Genomic DNA, 9,459 nt, shown 5'->3' on the forward strand with positions numbered 1-9,459 from the left:
AATATACTTCCTGTAATAAGTAGATCCAGCAACTGGCAACTGTACAAATGCACACACATGCAGCACTGGGGTTTTGTTCAGTTAGCCAAAGTGTCCTGCAACTTCATTATAGGATTATACCTATTGTGTAATACTCCTGTAATCCCTCTTCAATGCCAACAGCATACTTTTAAAAGCTGGCAAGGTGCATTGGCTAGGGGTATGACCTCTGACCCAGGAATTCCTTGAGTCCATCTCATGTCAGCTGTAAGCGCAAGAAGCGGGCCACCCCAGCTATGGGGGCTGTATCCACACCTGCCCAATGATGTTATGGGGAAGTGTACACCAATATCACAATCACTGCTTCCTTCCCAGGGGCATGTGCAGGAAAGAAAAAGTGTGGGTAACCTAATCAAGGGGTTACAAATGCATGGCAAGTAACCACACTCACCCTTGTGGAGGGCAGGATCTAGAATCAATCTAGATTGAAATCATAAGGGTGAGGGTGAGCATGAATGATGCCATATCGAGAAAAGCTACTTTTTTTGCACACTAAATGGGTTAGTGTTTATGCCATGGGTAGGCAAACTAAGGCCTGGGGGCCAGATCTGGCCCAATCGCCTTCTAAATCCGACCCACAGACGGTCTGGAAATCAGTGTGTATTTACATGAGTAGAATGTGTCATTTTATTTAAAATGCCTCTCTGGGTTACAGTGGTGCCCCGCAAGACGAATGCCTCGTAAGACGAAAAACTCGCTAGACGAAAGAGTTTTCCGTTTTTTGAGTTTCTTCGCAAGACGAATTTCCCTATGGGCTTGCTTCGCAAGACGAAAACGTCTTGCAAGTTTGTTTCCTTTTTTGTAAAACCGTTAATACCCAGGGTGCATTGCTTGAAGAGGTGCAGTTGCGACTTGACTTCGAGGAGCAACACATAGCACGCGGTGTGGTAGCCTTTTTTGAGGTTTTTGAGGACTTTGCTGATTTTTGAAGCTTTTCCAAAACTTCTTTTGCAGCCATTTGGTAAGTTAAACTTTTAAAACTTTTTTGGGGGGTTTTGGATTTTGGGTTGGGGTGTTTGGAATTCAAGGACTTGGTGTTGGGGAGAGGTTTGCAAGAATCTGGAAGCTTGTGTGGTTTTTTTTTGAATTTTTATGATTTTTTGTGACCATTGGGCCATGTTGTTTTTGGTTTTTTTTAAATTTCTGGGTTTGAATTTCTGTGTGGTGGGTGGCTGGGTGCTTTTGAATTTTTTGGATGTGAAGCACTGATTTTTTTTCCTGAGTTTACGAAGGTAGGAGCTGTGCTGCCATGGGACCCAAGAAGACTGCTGCTGCAGAGGCTGGCGAGAGGAAGAAGGAGAAGGTGACGCTGGAAATGAAGAAGGAGATCATCCGGAAGCACGACGGTGGAATGCGTGTGACAGATCTCGCCAGGGAGTACGGCAGGAACCCATCGACCATCGGCACCATCCTGAAGATGAGGGAGAAGATCCTTGCGACTGATGCAGCCAAGGGAGTCACCAGGATCGTGAAGAACCGCCCAGCTGTTCTGGAGGAGGTGGAGAAGTTGCTGCTCATCTGGTTAGAAGAGAAGCAGCGTGCAGGGGACACAGTGACTGAGGCCGTCATTTGTGAGAAGGCCAAGGCCTTGCACGCAGACCTCGTCCGGGAACAGCCAGGAACCTCAGGCGAGCCAGAAGTCTTCAAGGCAAGCAGAGGCTGGTTTGACCGGTTCAAGACAAGATCTGGAATCCACAGCATGGTCAGGCATGGAGAGGCTGCCAGTTCTGATGTTCCTGCGGCTGAAGACTTTGCAGCGGAGTTCCTGGAGGTTGTGACGACGGAGGTCTACGTTCCACAGCGGCTGTCCTCCAAAGAACTGAGGGACATTTGCCAGAAGTGGAAAGATGTGCAGGCTTTTGCACAGCGGCACCACCCTGACAAGGACCTGACACGTGACCTTGCGAACACTTTTGATACGAGGGTCATGTCGTCTTTTGGGGAGGTGCTGAAAAGGCGGATGAAGCAGCAGACCATGGACAGGTTCTTCAGCAAGAAGCAAAGAGTGGAAGAGGAACCTTCTTCGAGTTATCCCCCAGAGTCTTAGAAAATGTACTGTACACTTTGTTGATTTCTAAATGTTTTTCTGTCATGTTTAGAAACTTAATTTATTGTTCCTTCAATTTTTGAAATGCTCTTTACAGTATGTGTGACTTTAAAGAGCACTTAATAAACTCTTTTTGTACCAAATTTGGCTTTGTTTGGACTTTTTTTGACCATAGGAACGCATTAATTGAATTTCAATGCATTCCTATGGGATTTCATGCTTCGCAAGACAAAAAATTCGCTAGACAAAAAACTCGCGGAACAAATTAATTTCGTCTTGCGAGGCACCACTGTATTTGTGGGGCATAGAAATTCATTCATTTCCCCCCCCCAAAAAAAATATAGTCCAGCCCCCCACAAGGTCTGAGAGACAGTGGACCGCCCCCCTGCTGAAAAAGTTTGCTGACTCCTGGGTCAACGCAGCTGGCAAGGAGAGGAGAGGTGTGAAATCCCATACTGCTAGGGCTAATTCTTTGCTAGCACAGTAATATAGTTGAATACCACTCTTAGTCTTCATTAATTCTATAATGAAATGTGTGTAGGCCGCCACACTCTCCACAATTCACAGATGAGAATAAGCACATTCCGGTACATGGATGGATGAAGCTAAGATACAGCATGGAAAGCCAACAGCATGGCTTGATAAAGAATGGAGAAGCCAATACAATCTGCATTCAAATGTACATTCAAACAGTACTGCATTGAAACAGGATTTCAGACAGCCCTACCTGGAAATTTCAGGAATTGAACCTGGGACATTCCGCATGCTATGAAGATGCTCCACCAGTGAGCTACGTCCCTAGCACCCCATTTGTCTGCTCACTGACTTTAATCTTCCTCTCTGTAGCACCAATATACTTTGCAGGCCATTTGACATGCAGCTCTTTCACATCTTTGGCGATCACTCATAGCCGAGTAAGATTGTCTTCCATGAACACAGTCTTAACAGTGAGTCCATAAGTGACTGTGGAGGCCAGTTCTGGATCCACACGTCCTTCCATAGTGGGGACATAGGTTTCTGGGTGGGAGTTGATCATGGTGAGGATTTGCCAAACGTGCCTTCCTCTTAGCAAGTTTCTCCCTTGCATCCTGAGTTTGAGCTTCTTCAAAATCCATGACACCTTTGGTAAAGGCTGTTATCCAATTAGAAACTAGTGTTTCCCAGTTGTCGGTGTTTATACTACATTTTTTAAGACTTGCCTTAAGAGAGTCTTTAAACCTCTTTTGTTGACCACCAGCATTATGCTTTCCATTTTCAAGTTCGGAATAGAGTAGTTGCTTTGGAAGACGATCATCAGGCATCCACACAACATGACCAGTCCAACGAAGTTGATATTGAAGAATCATTGCTTCGACACTGGTGATCTTTGCTTCTTCCAATACACGGGTATTAGTCTGCCTGTGTTCCCAAGTGATATGTAACACTTTCACATATGGGTCCCCAACCCCACCGACACTTTGTTCTGTCCTTTAGATGGATAGCTGGATGGCTTAGTTGGTTATAGTATGGAGTTGACAAAGCCAAGATTGCAGGTTCGATCGCTGTAAAGAACAACTACATATTCCTGTATTGCAGGGATTGGACCAGATGATCCTCATGGGCCTTTCCAACTCTATGATTGTAGGAGATAAAAAGATAAAAAACCATGTTCTATCAGGTCAACATTCATCTGAGTAGGCCACTAGTCAGTCTGTCTCCAACAGCAGCCAAACAGAACTCACTGGCACTGGAAGGAAGTCAAAATGTGAACACTTTCCCAACCATGCCACATTTTATTTCTGAAGCTCAGTTTGGCTTTTAGAAATGCTCCCCTTCTGCTTCAGTGACTGCTGATTGCTGCTGACGAGCGGAGGGGAACATAGCGGGAGACATTGCAATGAAACGCCTCTGCCGGATGAAACGATGATGGTGAGACAGTAGGGATTATTTTATGAGGCAGGTAGTGTTGAGGCCTAGCCTATCAGCCATGACAGAAAAGATAAAATGAGAGTTATTCAGACCGGCACATGTATTTCTGAGCATGTGAGTCATGGGAGATGTGCTGTCTCCCTCAATCTGAAATAATCCTAGCTATCTAAGGGATCAGCCACATGCCTGTTTGGTCCGTGACTTCTTGTCCTGCTGCTGTCCCCAGGAAAACCCTCTGTTCACTGCTGAATCGAAACAAATGTCAGTCAGGTGCCAAATGGAAGAAATCATGGGACGAAGTGTGCATGAGCCCTGCATGAGTGGAAAGGGCAGGGAGTAACTAGCACTGAAAGGAAGACTTCCTCTCTGAAAGGGGTCTAGCAGATCTATATTGCGTGGTCAGATATGCATTGCCCAAAAAAGAAAAAGAGTTTGCATCACACAAGTGAACACCGATTTGTATAAAATTTGCATGTGGTGATTTACATCTACAGATGCAAATTTAAAATCATTGCTATAATTTAAATTGAAATAAAATATATCTCACCATAGTAGGGAAGACATCAGGCTCAGACTGCTGACCATGTGTTGCTAAATGCTGATGGTCACCTTCAAGGCTTCTCATCTCCCTTTTGATGCTTCCTTATCTTTTAGCCAAACTTGGACTGGTCAAACCTCAAATAGAGGACACCTTCATAATACCATCCTCTGTAAATGAAGCCACCATAGATCTAAATGACTGTAAGTGCCGAATGCTGGGTATCAAATCCCTAGTGTTTGGAATAATGTGAGCCAGGACTCAGCTAGCCTGTTTTAAAATGCCAGGGCTTAGGCCTTCAGGCAGGAAACAGAATATTTATATATTTAAATTATTTGTACAGAGTTTTCCAAAGATAGGAATTGCAAAATAAATAAATAAATAAATTGCAAAATAAATGGACAAACCAGTTTCTTTGTTAATGTAAGTATCTGGTTTGTTATGTAATCTTGGGGCACAGTTTTACCATAAAAACTAAACAGCTGTAGACACTTCTGGAGACATGTCTTTCTCCCTGCTCTCTCACGTCCCCTGGCTGGAAGAAATGTCTTTCAGGTCTCTGCATGAAAAAGAACAAAAGAAACAGTCTGGAAACTGGAAGGGAAAGAGACAGAGGCCTGACTCACTTCCCATGAGTGAATCCAAGTTTATGGCTTTGGTGGTGCCCCTAGAAACCTAATGTGGGGAGCAGGAAATGTTGGAGTGTTAATACATTGAATCTTCCATTTTATGTTCAGCCTAGCTATATGTGTAAATAAATCTCTTATCATAGAATTGCCACAAACTTCCAAGGATACCAAACTCAAGGTATGAGCTGGAACACTTGAAACCTCTCACTGCTCAGATATTGTGCTACTGAAGTACTCGTGCCTGTCCTTTTGAACAACTTCTAACACTAGACAGATTACCAGCAGCATCCAGACTTCATGACTCAACAGACTACTGTCAACTCTCTGAACTTCCACAGAGACTACCATCTGTTTTCTGCTGTCGGCATTTACCACCCAAGCTACTGTGGAAAGGGTAACGCTTTGCATGTGATTTCATATGCAGAACAAGTCCTTGTTTTTAAACTGTTAAATAAGCATAGCCAAATCAAAGCTGTTCTGGTGACTGCATTAAGGTGAGAAGACGCTGCATTCAATTTGCACTCAAAGATGCCTTGAGCTGAAAACCCAGCGGGACGTCCTTGCCCTTCTCAATCAAACATTAATTTCACTGATGAGAGATTCAGGAGATCAGCCCTCTCCTGAATAGGCTCTCAGCCTTGGAGCTTTTCAGCAAGACCAGACAGCTCAAAGAGGCCAATATTATAGCATATCAATACTGATTAACCACTCTAAGCAAAAGAACACCGCCATCCCCATAACATTACTGAAGTCCGGTTTTCTGTATCCTGCATTTTCTTTTTATTGGAGCATTTTTTGCTTGGAATAGGGTAAGTTAACTAGGCTAGTTCAAGGTCAGTGGCAATACCAAGGTGGACAATGTGGACAAATGCAGAAGCAATATCCAGGACTGGTCCAAGGTTGGGCTCCAATGCAGAGCCTGAAACAATGGGCCAGGCAAGGTGAGGACAACCCAGGGTCGTGTTAAAATTGGTCCATGGGCAAATAAAGGTATAGGCAGGCAACAAGTCAAAGGCAACCTGTGGTCAGGCTCAGAATAGGGAGGAGATCAGAATAGCAGGCAAAGCATAGCACTAGTAGTAAGACAGCACTTCCAGCCTTACACTGGGTTTTTTGAGCTGGAGCTGCTGGAAACCATACGCTGACCTCAGCTGTCGTCATCCAGACGTTTTTATTCCCTAGGAGACTTTTACTCCTGAGGTTTCCTTTTCTGCAGTTGAGCACTTCTCCAGATGGGGTGGGTTTCTTTCTGGCAGTTGAGGTGTCATCTCTCCCTCAGGATTGGGACTTGTTCTGCCTCACTGTCAGAGGCCTAACTCCAAGGCTTCAGATAAGGATCGTGACTCTTCGACCCCAGTCTGAGCCTGATCCAAGGTCTAGCGTAAGGCCAAGGCCTCCAGATTGTCTTCAGATGAGGAATCTCCCAGCTGAGACATGGCAGTAGGGGAGCAGTCAGGAGATTTCTGAAGCTACTATAGATGTGCATACAGCTTTAAGTCTGTATTTTCTGGTGGTGCTGAAGAGCTTGTTGTACTCTGAAGAGGGAAGTCTGCTTGGAATTCAGGTCCATTTCATTTGATTAAATTCTTTAGGAACACAGTTCCTTTTCCTCAAACACAATGTCCTCAAGCATTACTGGAAAAAATAAAAAACAAGAGAACACAGGAGCTAGTGGATTCAGCTATACAGCTGCAAATAAAACATTTTGAATTTGTTGCAAAGTGAAATATACAAATGTGACACTGGATGGCAATAGTGAGCTATGCCAAATTTAATGTATTTTTCTAAACGGTTTTTTTTTAAAGCATTTTCACAGCATTGTTTATATGTGTGTAGATTCCACCAGTAAGACTTCCTGTCTCTCTGAAGAGAATGTGACAGCTGTGCTATTGCTTTTCTGCCCATAACATATGAATGAAGTTCTGTTGAGAACAGGTGAAGAAAAGCATGTTGGGCTGATAAGAACCATAAAGGTATGGCAGCTTATGAAAGGAAAATGCTACTCTCTCACAAAATGCTACAGCCACCTTTATTCTGATAGGTCAAGAGTGCTTTTAAAATTAAAAAAGTAAACAAATTTCAATGTGTATATGCCTGAAGTAAAGTTGGTGTTTCCTTTTGCGCTGCTGAATGCATGACGCAAATGACAGTAGTTGTAAATTCATACATATCTGTACATTTAAGCCAGTGGGTCAAAGAGCAGCTTTGGGAAGATGATTTAGATCAGGAAAGCTATATGAATGTGAAGGGCTTAAAAAAACCAACAAAACCTCCCCCAGCACAACTGCTCCAATCAAAATGGGAGTGCTTTGCAAAAATGGGATCCCTTTCTAAAAATAAACTTTTCAGGAACTGAAGTTCAATCACAGATTTTCTGTGTCTCTCAGGTAGTTTGGAAACGACTCAGTGAATGTTAGTGGCCACAGTCGAGCATAAAGTAAGCATCCTCTGTCCTGTAGACTTCAATGGGCTTCGGTTCACCCAACTGTGTGTGCTGGATTGTGACATGTAGGCATGTTTCGGGAATACTCTGAAGCATCTCATAGTTAGCAAGCTCTATCTCTCATTTATCACATAACTTAAACACAAAATTAGGACTAGAAATAGCTGAACTCTTTCTCCTGTCCTTCGCCAAATCTATTTTCATCAATATAAGGCCCAAGGGAAAGATTAATACTCTGACAAGTGTATGTAATATTGTTTCTGGCACTTAAAGAACCTCAAAATAGATGCAAGATATAGTGGAAGGAGATAATACAAGCGATGCTGGTTCAAACCTAATGATCCTTTTCCTCCGTTGAAAGCCAGATTACAGAAGTTTGTATACGATACCAAATTTGGCAAGAGGGTTTTTTCCTTGGGTTTATTTTTTACAAAGCAGGGCATCAGCTAGCCCCAAAGTCTACATTGTTCATCACTGAATCACAGACAAGATAATCCCTTGTAGATAAAACACTGAAATACTGTAATTACAAATCATGCCCAGGCAAAAATGTATTTGCCTTGGCTTAAATTAGTAATAATAATCAAAAGATACATGCCTAATCTCAGTGGAAGTTGCTGGCCATCTGTGACCCCTGTTTGGCAGAATTATTTCTTTCATTAACATATATTAAAAGAACTGATCCTGTCTCCTGATACGGTATTCGTATTACTGTAGGTCCTTTATCAAAAGCACAAGACTTATTTATTTATTTTTGTTCTAGCTCTATCCAGCCTGTTATGGGCTGTGAGACGTATGCTCTCTTACATTGTTTGCTTGGAAGGAAATGGAAGAAATATCCAATTTGTAGTGCAAACATTTAGCAATTGATTCAGCTCAAGACTTAAAGCATGGTGGACCACATACATTTAACAAAATAATAATTATAATCATAATAAATCATATAATTTAGCTCTTGTTTGCATATTTTATATGTTTCTTTTCCTAGCACAATTCACAAATTGCAGATCAAGAATAGCTGCTGCAGTTCAGGAGTTGAGGGAGACTACCAGCTGGTTAGTAGCAGGTTTGGAGAATAAAAAATCCAAGATGAAAAACTTTAAAAGGATTCCATTTCCAGATCTGAGGTTGTTGTGGGCAGGTGTACTCAACAAAGAGAAAAGTCAATTGTTAGCATTATTAAATGTATATAGAATTCGTTCTTGTCTTGGAATATTCTGACTTCCAATGAATTTGCAAAATCCCCTACAACACATTTCTGTTAGCATTCCTGTAGTCAGAAAGCTGCAATCTTCAAGCAGCTGTACATTATGGACATATAGTTCTTCATTTCAATCTAATAAAATGATACACATTTTTTTAAATGTCATTGGAAGATCTTTGGTAAAAGATTTGGAAGCCAGTGAATAATACAGGGACAGCACAACCTACTTAGAAGCTAGGGACGAACAGAGCAAATCTTTTGCTTATTTATAGTGAGATGTGAGCAAAGATGATGTCATGGGAGGCATGAATTTTGGTGTAATGGCAAGAGTGTTGGTGTTGGGTGCAGACTGAAATCCCTGCTTGGCTATGGAACTTACTCGCTATCTGTTAGCCTAACCTAGCTTTTTGAAAGAAGTTGAGGGTGCAGGTATAATTTTAAAAGCACCCATTCATTGCTATAACAGTAGAATATTTCCCATTTCTAAGAGTGTTGTGGCATAGAAGTACGCACCCTTACAATTTTGGATACAGTAATGAAGCTTTTTGAAAATAATAATAATATGAAAACCTCTGTGTGTGTGTGTGTGTGTGTGTGTGTGTGTAAAATGCTTTAAAAAGAGGACAGATGTTGCCTTGAGGAGCCCAGACA

The 9,459-nt window shown here is 42.3% G+C and overlaps 1 protein-coding gene across 2 annotated transcripts; it reads left to right on the forward strand.

Annotated features, from left to right (window-relative positions):
* The first annotated feature begins 695 nt into the window (after nt 1–695).
* LOC310753595 (putative CENPB DNA-binding domain-containing protein 1) lies at nt 696–2,261 on the forward strand. Of its 2 annotated transcripts, none has more exons than XM_083595009.1 (3): nt 696–1,000; nt 1,272–1,814; nt 1,845–2,261. In XM_083595009.1, exons 2-3 carry the CDS (start codon nt 1,289–1,291, stop codon nt 2,084–2,086), a joined length of 768 nt encoding a protein of 255 aa, XP_083451135.1. In that variant the 5' UTR covers nt 696–1,000; nt 1,272–1,288; the 3' UTR covers nt 2,087–2,261. The 2 variants fall into 2 exon arrangements, with proteins under 2 accessions (XP_083451135.1, XP_083451134.1); XM_083595008.1 differs by having other exon boundaries at nt 1,272–1,810; nt 1,841–2,260.
* The last annotated feature ends 7,198 nt before the right edge of the window (nt 2,262–9,459 follow it).

Source organism: Podarcis filfolensis (assembly GCF_964270895.1).
Source record: "Podarcis filfolensis genome assembly, chromosome: 2".
NCBI lineage: Eukaryota > Metazoa > Chordata > Lepidosauria > Squamata > Lacertidae > Podarcis > Podarcis filfolensis.